Source organism: Lipotes vexillifer, unplaced genomic scaffold (assembly GCF_000442215.2).
Source record: "Lipotes vexillifer unplaced genomic scaffold, Lipotes_vexillifer_v1.1 scaffold575, whole genome shotgun sequence".
Taxonomy (NCBI): domain Eukaryota; kingdom Metazoa; phylum Chordata; class Mammalia; order Artiodactyla; family Lipotidae; genus Lipotes; species Lipotes vexillifer.
In genome coordinates this window covers 2,127,344-2,141,754 of record NW_006780198.1, presented here as the reverse complement: position 1 = coordinate 2,141,754, position 14,411 = coordinate 2,127,344, and the positions used below count along the sequence as shown (strand labels likewise).

General features: G+C 58.7%; 1 protein-coding gene across 2 annotated transcripts in view; it reads right to left on the bottom strand.

Annotated features, from left to right (window-relative positions):
• The window catches only part of CAMTA1 (calmodulin binding transcription activator 1), a 927,002-nt gene that overhangs the window by 89,793 nt on the left and 822,798 nt on the right, over positions 1-14,411 (bottom strand). For both annotated transcript variants that reach the window (XM_007453302.1, XM_007453303.1), the window contains 2 exons: positions 5,497-5,637; positions 2,149-3,989 (listed from right to left, as the gene is read on the bottom strand). In XM_007453302.1, the coding sequence (XP_007453364.1) occupies positions 2,149-3,989; positions 5,497-5,637 (1,982 nt within the window). The remainder of the gene's footprint in view (positions 1-2,148; positions 3,990-5,496; positions 5,638-14,411) is intronic.

The following is a 14,411-nucleotide window of genomic DNA, read 5'->3' as shown; positions in this document are numbered from 1 at the left end:
TGCTGAAGGACACAGGCACCGGGGTGCCTCGGAGCACCCTGAGGAAGGACCAGATCTCCAAGGTCGGAGGACTTGGAGGGCCTTGAGGCCACCCCTGCTCAGCCACTGACAGATCACAACACTGAGGCCCAGGAGGCAGGCCCGAGAGGCAGTGCCCCGACTCCCAGCTCTGACCTCCTTGAACCCCAGTCCCAGGCCTCCCTCCCAGCCCCTCGGAATTGCTTTCTTAATCCCCGTGGGGAGCCAGCTGCTGGGCTGAGCTGACCTTTCACCCCAGGGGATGGGGTCACAGCGAGCCAAGAGGAAACTGAGTCAGTCTTCTGGAGTCTTGGGGGTCCGTGGGGGTAGGGGGAGTCCCTGGAGGTGGGTGGAAGAGGCAGGGCGCTGGAGCTCTTCACTCAGTCCTGACAACCCAGTGAGGAAAGCGTTAGTATTGCCCCAGTCTTAGAGACAGGAAAGGCAGCGACCTTGCCCAAAGTCACCACCGGCTAGTAAAGTGGGGGGGCAGGATTTGAATCCAGACTGTCCAGCCCCAGCGCCGTGCCCCTCACCACGTAGGGCAGTCACCTCTGGACACCTGAGCTGTGATGAGCCTGCTGCCCGAGGACACAGTGCACGGGCAGAGCAGCTCTTACACCTGCTGTATTTCTGGGATGCTCCTGTCCCAAGGGGGGGCCGCTACCTGGGCTGAGGTGGCATCTGAGAGCTGGGGGCGTTCATACACAGTGAGCAGCCCCTTCGCCACGGCTGAGGCAGGAGGACACATAAAGGAGCACAGTGGGCCGTGAGTTGTGATGGCCACAGAGCAATAACCAATAACATAACCATAAACTATTGATTACTTACTATGGGTCAAAGACTTTACCAAGAAGCAAGTACTATTATCACCCCCACTTGATAGGTGAGCAAAGGGAGGGAAAATCACAGCAGAGCTGGGACTGACACCCAGGGGTGCCCCCTGAGATGTGCCCTCCACCCTGGGCCTCAGTGTCACCTTCACCAGGGCCCGGGGGAGACTGGGAAGCCGAAACGCTCCACTTCTCAGGGAACCCCGTTAAGCCTGTCCCAACTCGGGCATCGTCCTGGGAGCCCCTGCCGGCACCTGGGGCTGGAACGTGCACCGGTTTAGCCAGCATCCCTGCTCTACCCATGTCGGAAGACCTTCTGCGGGGTTTGCATCACTGCCTTGAGGTACCCCATCAGCTTCAGGGTCTCTCAGGAGCACCCTTCCCTTGGTGTCTGGGGCAGCAGCCCCTGCCCTAATGTCTAGGGAAGGTGGCAGTGGAGCCACGGGAGCCGTGGGCAGCCACCTCCCAGGGGAGAAAGTGCCGATCTGGGCCCCCATATGCTGCTCTCCAAACACCTGGCGGGCGCACTGGGAGGGGTCAGGGATCGTGTCCCAGTGGGCAGCAGGAGGCTAGGGAACACTCAGACCACTCTGTCCCCTTCCTACGCCATTCTACCTCAGAGGAAAAGCAAAGGTTCCTTCCTTAAGCACCTGGGCCACCGTGGCAAGACCTGGGTCGTCCTGCGGTCCTGGGCTTTGGAGCAGTGATTCTCAACGTCAGATCTCAGCCCCTCCGGCAGTGAGACAGACTGTGGGGTGGGGGGTTGTCTTTGATTTGGTAGAGGCTGGATATACCACCAAAATCTCACAGATGACTCTTTGGAAGCTGTACCCTCCCTCTCAATTTGATGGGAATTTGTTTTTGCTTTGTTTTGTGAAACAAATCAAAAGCAATGGATACAGATCGTCTATAGCGGTGATTTCCAATTTTTTTTCCCAGCAGCCCTAGGATGCTTTTTCAAAAAAAAAAAAAAAAAAAAAAGGCAAAGCAAAACATAGGTGGAATCTTAAGACATTGGCCAGGTGACAGCGGTGACAGCAAACATTGCTCTGGCAGAGTTGGGAGGGCCACCTGGCCTCCGAGGAGACCCCTGATTTTAAAGCTACTTGCTCCTGTGAGGACTGAGAACACCGGAGAGAGCTGGGGGTATTTCGGGCGCCATGGGGACAGAGGGAGGGGACAACTGCATGGTCCAGAGCTTCGAGGGAAGGGCAGCCACACGCAAATGAGCATCCCTCGCTGGGTGCTGGCGGGTGGGCAGGTGAGGCTGGTGCGGGAGGCTACGGCAGTGACAGCTTACCTCCGGGTAAGACCACTCTGGAGAGTAGTCGGTCACCATGAACACCCGTCCGCTCTGCTGCAGCATCCCCAGGGTGCCCGGGGCTGAGGCGGCCGAGACTACCTCGGCAACGTGCATGTAGGCCATGGCGCTGGCCCCGCCCTCGGCGCTGCTCAGCTGCAGGCTGCCCTGCTGGGGGCTGCAGCAGGGGATGCACATCTCTGCCTGGGTGAAGGGGGCACGGGCCCCATCCTCTGACTGCGGGAGCGCCGCGCCATCCGCCGACACCAGCTGGTGCCCGTAGATGGCGCTGCTGCCCCCGTCCACGGAGATGAAGTCGTTGATCAGGTCAGAGAACTGGTTGCCGAAGGAGATGTCGAAGTGGTCCAGGCTGAGCTCCATGTTGGAGGCGTTGCCCAGGCCGGGCTGGGCCACGGGGTAGAGTCCCTGCACCACGTTGCCCGGGAGGAGGGGGACGCCGCCGGCGCTGCGGATCACCCCGGTGGGCTCGGGCTGCAGGTAGTGCTCGGAGCTACAGGCCTGCAGCTCCCCGGACTTGATCAGGCCCTCGCCCGCTTCGGCCCCCTGCGAGGTCTCCATGGTGACCTCGCCTTCCGCCGCCATGGCCTGGAAATTGGCCTGAAACTGCATGAGGTGGAGGGAAGAAGTGGACTCAATCCGTGTCTCCACGTGGCCGCTGCAGGAGCTGGTCTGTGGCGACGCCTCCGTTTTCACCGTGGGCATCACAAAGGTGCCCCCAGAGTCACCCAGGCTGCTGTGGGCGCTCTGCTCAATGGGGAGGGGCTTGCTGGCGTCCTGCAGGAAGAAACTTGGGGAAGGGGTCTGGTGGACGTGGGGGCCCGTCTGGCTGAAGCTGGACGTGTAGTCCTTGTTGGAGTCTATGGCGCTGAAGTCCATCTGCTCCAGGGTGGTGCTGGGGCTCAGGCCGCCGCCCGACGGCAGGAGGCTGGAGCCGGCGCTCAGAGTGAGGGAGCTGGAAGCCGCGGCCGCCGCGGACGAGGAGTAGGCCTCCTTGGCCATCTGCTGCTCGAAGGAAGTGTCCTCGGTCTTAATCTCCTTGGTCAGGACGGTGGTGAAGCTGAAGCCCCTCTCCACCGGTGGTGAGTGCCGGACGTTGGTGCTGACCATCTCGGCTTTCAGGCCTCCGCCCCCGTACGTCTGGCCCTGCTTTGGGTTATTGAGGAAACAGTCGGGGTCAAAGTTCATGGTGGTTTCTGGAATCTTCCGGCCCCCGTCGAGCGTGGTGGAGAGGACGAGCTCTTCGGACACGTTGGTGGGCAGCATGGACAGGCTCTCCGAGCTGCCCGTGGTAGGGAAGGCGAACTTGTGGCCGTCGGAACTCACGGCCAGGACGAGGCCCTGAGAGGCGTCGGGCGACAGGAGGTGTTGGTTGGGGCCTGCGGTGGGGGACATGGTGTACACGGCCTCGTTGGTGACCTCAGACATGAACACCGTGGCGCTCTGGGACAAGCTCCCCATCACGGAGGCCACCGCCATGCTGGACACGCCCGTGACCACGGGGCTGTCCGCCATGTCCGGGTCGCTGTTGAGCCCGCTGCTGATGGAAACGGGGGAGCTCTGGGTGGTGTCGGGGACCTCCACCTGGTTGGTGGAGGAGACCTCGGTGCTGTTTTGGTGCAGCAGAACCGGCTTGGCCACCTTGCCGTTCCTCTTCTCGCGGCTCAAGCCCTTGCCGTGGCTGTGCTCGTGCTTGCCCTCGGATACGTCGTTGTGCTGCACCTCCGCGTGGCCCCCGTAACCCCCCGTCCGCGGCTCCACCTTCGGCGAGATGATGCGGTGTTTGGCACTGTTACACTTGTGGTGCACGCTGCTGCCCGCTCCTGCGGAGATCAGAAGCGCAACACGTGCGCACGCACGTGCGCGCACACACACACACACACACACACACACACACACACACGCGCAGAGTGTCAGAGCTAGGACTGCAGTGGGCCCCGTCCCTGAGCGCTGGGGTCTGGCAGAGCCCAGCCTGGGAGTCCAGGCCGGCTCTGGCCCCTCAGGGCTGCCGTGGGACAGACACTCAAGGACACAGGCCCTCTTACCCCACCCCGGGTTCTCAGGTGCCCTATGTAACCACCCTCCGGACTGTGGGCCTTTGTCCCTGATGCTCCTTTCAAACAGTAACTGAAGAGCCCCTGTGCATAGGAGGTGGGGAAGGGGAGGCTGGGGAGAATGCCGTTCTCCAGGAAAAGCCTTCCCACCTTCCGAGGCATATACTCACTCACTGGAATGGCTTAGTCTGGGACGGTGGCTGGGGCCTTCTCCCCTCCCCTGAAACTTTTCATGCCTGTTCAGGCCACAGTGTCCCAGGAAGCCCCTCTGGGACTGAAAGCCGGTGGTTGATGGTAGGGAGCTGGGGGTGCGGTGGGTAGAGAGCAATGTACTCTGCCTGGACTAGCTCTTAGGCCCCAGGACCAAAGAGGGTTCTAGACTTTATTCCAGAGGCAGAAAGGTATTTGGGGCCACCACCCCGGCCCCCACTCCATTTAGCTAGCCCGGGCGTATCCTTGGCTCCTTGTGGGATGAAATCCTTCTAAAGACCTGAGCAAGGACCCAGCCCTAACCCCCAGTTCAGTGGCAGAGAAGAAAGAACCTCAGGCTCTGAGCGTTTCTGAGCAAAGTTGCACTCCAGGCTCTGCCCCCAGGCCTCCACTCCTGCGTAATTTTCATTCCATCTGATAAGGGTGACTCTGCTTTTGATAAAAGGGTGAATTCTCCCCTGAGCCAGTTACAGACTCACCAAGATCCCTAAGTGTGTGAGGACTTCGCAGAGAAGTGACATGACCCCCTAATGGAAATAGCTAATTAAGGCAGCTGGGGAGAGAAGAACCACATTTCCAAGAGCAAATACCATCATCCGAAACACAGACACATCAGGACAGAGGATGTGGGCCGCTTTACATTCTTGGAGGAGACAGAGGTGGAAGCAAGAGGTTTAGCTTGAGTGGTAGCACTGACTCAGGCCTGATCTCCCAGAAAAGCCTGTGTCGGCCCGGGAACCTGGGGGTCCTGCTGCTGCCGCCTGAGATCCCAGGGCCCGGAGGGCACCTGCCACGGGTGGATGTGGACAGAGACCCAACCCTGCGCACTCCTGACTCTGCTGCCCACGTTCCTAGAGGGCGCACCTCTCTGGAAACTGCTCTCTCCTGCCCAAAGTGGGCTGCCCTCCAGCAGCGCCAGCCCCGCCGGGCAGGACAAGGGAGAGTTGCCCTGGGTGCTGTGCCGTGGCCTGGCTCCTGGCTGACCCCTCTCCCCTTGTGGTCATGACACCCGCTGCCTGGCAGCGCCCCCTCTGCCCACGTGCCCGCTGGGGGCGACCCCGCTCACCCAGGCTGCCAGTGCAGAGGCAGTTGTGGGTCCGCGGCTGTGGCTTGGTCTGGTGGCTGTCAAGGATCTGCTGTACCAGCTGCTCCACCGAGAAGCCCGAGCTGCTGTTCCCGTTGCTGCAGGTCCACTTGATGCCGTGGACTGTGGGGAGAGAGGCAGGGCGGTCAGAGGCCACGGCTGCGGGGGGAATCCTGCGAGGGCCGGGACCTGGGCCCGCCCTGAGCGCGGCCCCCTCTCTGCTGGGACGCTGGCTCCAGGCACCATGAAGGGATGGCCGTAAGAAGTGGCGGAGAGAGGAGGGTAGAGAAGGGAGGGCCAGGCTGCCCCACCAGACCCCGCCCCCCGGGACCTCTGTGTGCCCCCTCTGCCTCCTGTCCTTTCCTGTGGCACATGGTGGTGGGGGCGGGGGCAGTAGATGGCCCAGGGAGTTGCTTTTTTTCTTCGCAAAGACCAAGTATATCGGGTGGCTCTTCCAGGGGTCCTGGAGTGGAGGGGACAGGGAGCGAGGATGGGGAAGGAGAGGTGCCGGAGGCTGAGGGACCTCTCCAGACCGCAGGTCGTGGAGATGTGGAGACGTGGTGGAGGTCGGGGAGAATGGCTCCCATCCCGACGGGTGGCGGAGGGGGAGTGCTTCCGTTTCCTGCTCTCATCAGACTTCCCGGCCTCGAGGGATGGCAGATCGGGCACAGTGGGTGCCCCCTGATGGCCGGCCACCCGGACGGCCGCCCTGGGGTTCTGGCTCCACCCTCCTCGACCCTGGACCCCTGCTGTCCCTGGTGTTGGAGTGGGGGACCCAGCATGACTGAGGGTGAGCTCCCCACCTGCCTGGCAGGATGGGGCTGAAAGTCTAAAATAACCGACTTGCCTGGCTGGGTGTGTGGACTGACTGAGTTTCACGCCCACTTGCCCTGCTGTGTTCTCTCAGCTGGAGCAGACCTGGCTGAGAGGCGGGGGGCTGAGCCTGGGGGGCCTCTCTGGTGGCTCTGGGGGCCTGGATCCAGAGGCAGTGAATCCACAGCCCCGGGGCTGGAGCTGGTGCCTGGGGCTTCAGGAGGGACCCAGGTCCCTATGAAGGGGGTGGACGGTGGGAGCTGGTGGTCTGAGTGGGGGAGCAGGGCATCAGGGCACAGGGTCAGGTTAGAGAGAGGCCAGGGGCTTTGCCAGCGCAAGAACAATTTGCTTTCTCCTGATCTCACGTGGACTACATGGGAAGAACTGTCATAACTCGCAGAGCCTGCCTTTGCTCTCTGAGGGGCACAAGGAGACACACAGGGAGAGTCTACACAGCGGGTAGGAGCTGGGTTGGATTCAGATGTGGATTGGAGTCCAGGTTTTGTTCTGTACTTGCTGTGTGAATTTGGCCAAGTCACTAAACCTCTCTGAGCCTCAGTTTCCTCACCTGCAAAATGGGAATACAAGAGTATCTGCCTCACAGGGTGGCCCGGAGGAAACCCACTCTCCTGCCTGGCACTCCGTGTGGACCCCGCCAAGAGTAGCTGTTGTCATAACTGTTAATGTTGATGATGGCAACGACGGTGACACACAGCACGCGATGCTGGCCTTGCCCTGCAGCTTGGCCAATGCTTTGGGAACAGGCCTGGAGAAGGCAGCTTCTTGCTGTGACATCCACAGACGGCTCAGCCTTGGAACGCTGCAGGGAGAGCTCCACGGCGCCGTCCGTCTCATGCCTCAGCTCCTTGTGTGCTCCTGCGCTTTCATGTAGAACTTCAGTTGGTTTTCAAAGAAAACCCCGGTGTGAGGGTCGTGATTTGCTGGGAACCCCCTGAGGCCGCCGCTTCTCTCCTCTCCATGCACCTGCCCAGGTGTTCGCCCAGGATCCTCGCCTCCACTCCATTCTGATGAGGCTCGGGCCCCTCAGGAGGTCTTCCTGGCTCTGCCGCTCATTTCTTCAAAAGTGCTGGGGCCCCAGCCCTGCTCCTGGTGGTCCCGAATTCTGGCAGGTCATTGAGAGGGGACGGTGGCTGAGTGGCTTCTGCCTCGAGCTAGCTCAGCTGCCTGGATTTGAAGTCATGGGCGCCTGTTTGGAGCCCTGTGTGATGCGCATGCCCCGGGGTTGGGTGTTTGCAGCCCACCTTTCTGCAGGTGGACGGCGCCTCCCCTTGGGATCCCTCGGGAAAACCTCCGGCAGCCCCAGGAAGCTTGCATGCACTCCCACCGGCTCAGGCCCACCTCAGCCCAAGCCAGGGGGTTGCAAATCTCATCATACCTGTGGAGCACTTTTCGCAAATGAACCTCTACCTGGAAATCCAATATGGAAAACAGATCACAGCAGAAGGGGCCTGGCCCAGGCAGGACTTAGGGGTCAGGGCGTGCCCTCACACCTGGGCCCGCCTTGGCTGAGGACCTTTTCCAGAATCCTCATTTTATAGATGAGAAAACAGAGGTTGAGGGTGGGGGCCAGAGGGCAGGACTCAAACCGCTGTACACAGATGTCCTGTCCCAGCTGTCCATCCCCTGCCCCAGCCCACCAGAGGTTCCGGAGGGGTGCCCAGACTTTTCTTTAAAGCTCTGCACGAGTTCCTCGCATGCAGTCAGGATGGCACACGCAGGGCTCTGTCTTAAGCCGAGTCTGCAGATTCTGCAAGTGTGAGACCAGAAGCATCTCCAGAGCTCACTACGGGCACTTCCACCTGTGCAGGACTTGGAGCAGGGGCTCGTTGCAAAGCCAGACCAGGTGTTCTCAGGGAACCCTCTCCTGGCCCACCCGTCTGAACTTGAATCTCTGGAGACATGAGCTAGGCTCAGGCAGCCCCACCTCTGGCTTCTGGCTGCAGGACACCACCCCACCCAAAGGTCTGGGGTGCTGGCGTTGGGTGGGCTCGCTAACCCCTGGACTGCCAGTCGCCTCTGCTGGAATGTTCTGGCATTTTGTACCAGGCCCCCCCTGTGCTGACAACTGCCGCTCAGACCAGCCTCCTCCAGCCCCCGTGCGGGCGCCGCTCCTGCGTTCTTCCTGCTTCTTGTTCGTCTCCTCATGTTGTGAAGGTTATAAAATGAAAACCCAGTGAAGGGTGACAGATTGCAAGCAGAGAATTTCTGGATGCTTAATGCAAATTACCTACTGTCTTAGCGCATCCAATATGCAAATTGCCTCCCTCCCCCTCTGGTGGGGGAGGGGAGAGGACCCCCCCACCCCCCTCCTCAGAGGTGGTGAGTTGTTAGTACCGAATATCAAATGCTATCAAGACAGCTTTGAACATGTCGTGCTCCGCTTCCCGACACGTAATGAATCAATGGGAAAGGAGATTTCTATAGGGAAAAGCGTGCTTTACGGGAGGAAGGTTGATACACATGCACGCTGGCCCCTCCCCCTCCACTGCCTCTTCTCCGTGAAAGCAGCTAAAGGGAAACCCATTAAAGGTACAGTTGGTGAAATGTAAGGTCATGAACTGGGGCGGAGGGCACAGAAAGAGAAAAGGGAATACCCCCCCCCGCTCCCCCCGCCCAAATCACCTCTTTGTGGCTCTGGGCCACATCGTGCCCCCTGCTCTCTGAGTCTCGGTGGACGGCTCCTCATTCCCAGGCCACAGTCGGCCGCCTGGGGGTGGGAGGTGGCCTGAGTGTTTCCTGCCGAATCCCTGGCCGGGGAGCCTCTAAAGCTCCCCATGCAGGAGGTCTGGACGGTGCTCCCGGGCTGCTCAGGTGATGGAGGGGGGCCTGTCTTGTGTGCCCAGGAAGGCTGGGGCAAGGAAGGTACCAGAGAGGGAGAAGGCGGGCATGGGTGACTCCTCACAGGCCTGCACGGGACAGGAGTGGCCAGAGGGCCACACTGGCCAGAGGCAAGTGGGGTGCTGCAGGGTACTTCTGCGGCTCCACCCATGGTCCTGCTGCTGCCCAGGGACCCCTGCATCTGGGCCCGACACTGGCTCTGCCAGGCAGAGTGCAGCAGGCCCTGTGGGAGGACTGGTCTGCAAGCCGACGGTGCTGACGTGGCCTGAACACGATGCTCACCCTGACGACCTCCCAGAACTGGGCAGCCGGGCTAACACTAATCTGAATAATCAAAAGGAAATCGGTGACAACAGCATGGGCCCACGCTTTGGAGAGTATTTTCTGATGAGCAACTCACCCAAGAGGCAGCCAGCCGCTGGGAAGAGTGTAATGGAGATCTGGAGGACGGGGCTGGGGAAGGTATGGGGGTGAACCCCCCACCCCTGCCTGGGGCATGCCTGCTCCATCCCAGCCTTGTGGGGGGTTGTAGGTGGAGAGCTTTGGCCAGGTAGGCTTAAACTGACCCCAGGTTGAGCTGCCCTGTCACTCTGTTATGGACAGAATTGTGTACCCCCCAAAATTCTTAGGTTGAAACCCTAACCTCCAATTTGAGTATATTTGGAGATAGGGCCTTTTGGAAGATAATTAAGGTTAAATGAGGTCCTAAGGGTGGGTCCTAATCCAACAGAACTGGTGTCCTTATAAGAAGAGGAAGAGACACCAGGGGCGAGCACACAGAGGAAAGGTCATGTGAGGACACAGCAAGAAGGCGGCCGACTGCAAGCCAAGGGGCGAGGCCTCAACAGAAACCACCCCTGCCCACACCTTGATCTTGAACTTCCAGCCTCCAGAACTGTGAGAAGTAAATTCCTATGGCTTAAGCTGCCCAATCTGTGGTGTTCTGTTATGGGAGCCCCAGCTGACATCAGGGTTCAGGCCTGAGCCCTACATGTCCCTGGGAGAGACCCACCCTGCCCTTGTGCTGCACACGTTGGGTGTGTATGTTTGAGGGGCACTGAGATCTTTCCAGAGTGCCTCCTTTTGAAACCGAGCAGGACCCTGTGGGGCTCCTGGGCACAGAAACCTTTCTGTCCCCCATTTCTTGTTTGTAGGGAGCAGACTCCAGACTCCATGACCTTCCCTGAGTTCCAAAGGGCAGATTTGAACAGTTGCTAAACAAGGGAGGAACGGCCAAGCAACCACCTGAGGCGAGATTAGAGGAACCAGAGAAGCTCATCAAGAGATCACCTGAGACCAGATTGGAGGGGTGCAGCCCCTGCACACACTCTAATCTTATCAGCAACCCCATGCTTGAACTATTGCTATAAAACTCATCAAATCCTCCCGGGTTGGGACACGGAGTTTTTTGGAGCAGGAGCCCGCTGTGCCCTCCTCTGCCTGGCAAAGCAATAAAGCTGTTCTTTTCTACGTCACCCAAAACTCTGTTTCCGAGGTTCGATTAGGCACTGGTGCACAGAGGCTGAGCTTTGGCGTCACTTTCGCTGCCGCTTTAAATCTTACCCTTCCATCCAGCACATGCCAGCTCAAGCCTCACCTCCCCCTGGAGGCCCTCCTGGTTACTCTAGATCTCGTCCCCACTGGAGCCAGAGTCTGACTATGGGGACAGGATGTTATCCAGGGGACCTTCTCTATCCCCTATGCTTCGAACCATGCCTGGCACATAGCAGATGCTCAGCGAAGACTGGTGGAGTGAATAAACGAATGGGTGGTTTCTTAGTCACTCAAACCCTCTCCAGCACTGCTCCCTTTTTGTTTCATCCATTTATTAATTCCCCCAATGAACTGTAAGCAGAGCTCACATCTCAATAATAACAACAAAAATAATATTTACTGAACCGACACTACCTGCTAGGCATTGTGCTAGGTTCCTTATATGTTGACTCCATTATAAAAAGAAATAAATCACAATAATATCTACCCTTGACTGAGTATCTACTGTGGACAGAGCACTGGGCAGTGGTTCTCCAAGGGTGGTCCCAGCTGCCCTAAAATCACCTGGAAATATGTTAGGAATGCACATTTCCAGGCCCCACTCAGCCCTAGGATGAATCAGAAACTCTGGGGAGGAGGCCCAAATCTGTGTCCTACCCTCCAGGGGAATCGATGCTGGCTCAAATTTGAGACCCATTGGTCTAGAGATTACATCTCTCATCTCTCAATGATCCTTTTGAGGCCGAATTATTGTCCCGTTTCATTAATGTGACAACCAAGACTCAGGAAAGTTGTGTAACTTGCCCAAGGTCACTCAGCAGATAAGTGAGGGTGGGGAGGGGTTGCAGTTTCCACTGAGCCAACTGCTTCGGATGGGTCTTCCCAGGCTGCATCCCTCCTGGACCAAGGAATGGCCGGACGGTTAATCACAGGCCGGGGAGGGAGGGCTACTCCCATCAGAAGGCCGAGATTCTTTCTACTCACTTCACTTCCTGGAGAGAGGGATTCCGCGATTTCCTGGGGGCTGGTGAGTGTGCAGGAAACCCAGACCCCCTGGGGCTAGGCCAGGTTCTGTCCCCCAGCCCGCCGCCCACCCAGCTGTCTCCTGCCCTATGGAGGGTGCCGGCTGCCTCAGAAGGGCCAGGTGGGCAGCCAGGCCGGAATGTGCGGCCACCCAGACCAGAGCAGAGGAAGCTTGCCTTGGGCCTCCCAAGGGCGGGGCCGGAAGTGAGAGGCGGGGCCTGCTGTGCACCTGCTCTTGGAGGAGAAAAAGCGAGAGAGGGAGGGAGGCCCGTGGGAGAACATCTCAGCATCTGAACCTGGGCCGCTGGGGTTCCCGGAGGGGTCCTCGGCCTCGTTCACCGGAGCCCACCGGGGTAAGTTACGGGAAATTACTATTAAAGACAGGGAGCCCGAAGAAAGACTCTTCCCAGAGAACATGGGAATCGTGGGAGCAGTGTTTGGCTCCTTGTCTGGATTTCTAGTCGTTGGAGGTCGTCGGATGGGGTGGGTAGGGGACACCGAGTCACAGACGGGGGTGGGATGTGTGTGGGGGGCCCAGAGGCGGTCTTCTTTGTTGTCCTCTGAAGCCTCAAATGTTGCTTCCTGAGGTGGCTGCCCCAGGCAGTGGTAGAACTTTCCTGAAGGGCAGGGAGAACCTCTGAGCTCAGTGCCTGGCTAGCTGTACGGGAGGGAGGGGCTGAGATTCAGGAACATCCAGAGCCTGTCGGGGGTGGTGGGGGAGGACTTCCCTGGCAGTCCAGTGGTTAAGACCTTGCACTTCCACTGCAGGGGGCATGGGTTTGATCCCTGGTTGGGGAACTAAGATCCCGCATGCTGCATGGCAAAATAAATAAGTAAGTAAGTAAATAAATAAAATATTAAAAAAAGGAAAACAAAACAGAGCCTGTGGGAGACAGGCCGGCAGGACCACGCTGGCCAGGGGTCAGGGGCCCCAGTGGCCGCAGCTCTTTTCCTCACATGCATGTGATCTTGGGAAGATCTTTGATTCCTCTTGGCCTCCGCTTCCTCATCTGTAAAATGGGTGCCTCCCACTGGTTCACCTGATGACACGTCTCTGTTCCCCAAGGGACTTCAAAGACACAAGTGGGTCCCACACCCCGGATTCCGATTCAGTGGCGTCCGCAGGAGATCTGAGTCAGGACAGGGTTGAGGGCCCCGAGTGAGATGACCCTTTCTGCTCTGAAACGTCATGCCTGGAACACTTTGGAAAGGAATTAGACGGTCAGAAAGGCCTACTCTGGAAGGCCCCTCACGCTGAGGCAGCCCCAGGAGCTGGTGAGAGCAAGCTGCCTGCCCTCCTATTCTCTGTGGGGCTGTAACTTCTGGAAGGATATAGGCACATCGGCTGGAGCTTGGGTCACCACGGTAACAGCACAGGTGGCACCTGCTGGGACGGACATTTGGCTTTCTTTGCACAGGAAGAGGTTTCTTGGTGCTGTGTCGAGCAGGCGACAAGTGGCATGTTGGTGACAAAGAAAATCCCCCCACCTCCCGACAGAGGCTTTTGGGGGGCCTTTCTCTTGGCCCCCAGCAGCCTGTGCTCATCCCGTGCTCCCACCCAGGGACTCAACTCTCCGTAAAGACCCACACAGAGGTGACTGTTTAACTGCTGTCCAGACAGGTCCCCTTGGAGACAGAAACGGGCACTGTGATAATTTGTCTGGACAATGGTGTCACCTGGACGCTCCCAGGCAACCCGGACCTGTGGTCACCCTACAGAGGAACCACGTGAGAGAGGTGGGCAGGAGAGGGGCCACCAGACGCCTCTCCAGGAGTGAATGAGCCCGTTTGGATGCCTCCCAGTTGTTGACACTAGAAGGCTGTCTCCATGGCAACAAGGTCAATGGGAAATGGCAGCCGCGTTGGTTTAATTTTCACTGTATTCTTGTTGACGGGAGTAAAGGCCCGGCTTCTGATTTCTTGGTTCAACTGGATAAAATTTTCATTAGATTTAACTTCTCATATCCAGACACCCACATATGATTCAATTTCCCCGTCTCACCCTCAGCTCATTCTCCTACTGGTCCTGAGGACATTTTCAGAAATCTCATTTCGAGGAGTGTGGAGGCTGAGCGGGGACAGGGTGGCGTGTGTGTGCGCGAGCACGCGGTGGCGTGTGTGTGCGGGGGCACGCATGGGCTGTGTCCCAAATGGGCTTGTAATTCCTGGTTCTGAATGTCAGGGGACGTGGGGCATAAGACCCCCCCCTTTCCATCTTTTACGAGGAGGCATCATCGTCTTCGTTCCAACAGTGAACAAGCCCCGGGAAAGGCAGAGAGTCTGAGGACCTCTTCCAGGTGGGAGGGACCTCGGAGGGGAGGGGCGGGGAGAAGGGCTTCCCAGCTGGGAGCTGATTTGGGCCACTTAGGCCGCACCAGCAGGAAATTCAGGCCACGTGGGGATGGAGCTCCCCGTACCTCTGCACTTGACCTCACAGGCAATCTCCTAGAAGCTCAGTGGCATAAAAAGTGGCCTTGGCTGAGCGTTTCCGCACCGGCCCCGCTCACTGGGCTAAGGATGTGCATTGTGGAGCGACTTGAGTCTCGCAGAATCTCCTGATTTGCTGAGGGGCATTGTGACCGAGGCCGGGAATTCTTTGCTCTGTAGTGAGAGCGTGAGTGTGCTTGAAGTTCTCTGATTGTCTAGTAATGTTGGATGGAAGCCCAATTTGGCGGGGCTGGGGGCGGGGCGGGGCTGGGGGGGCGGGG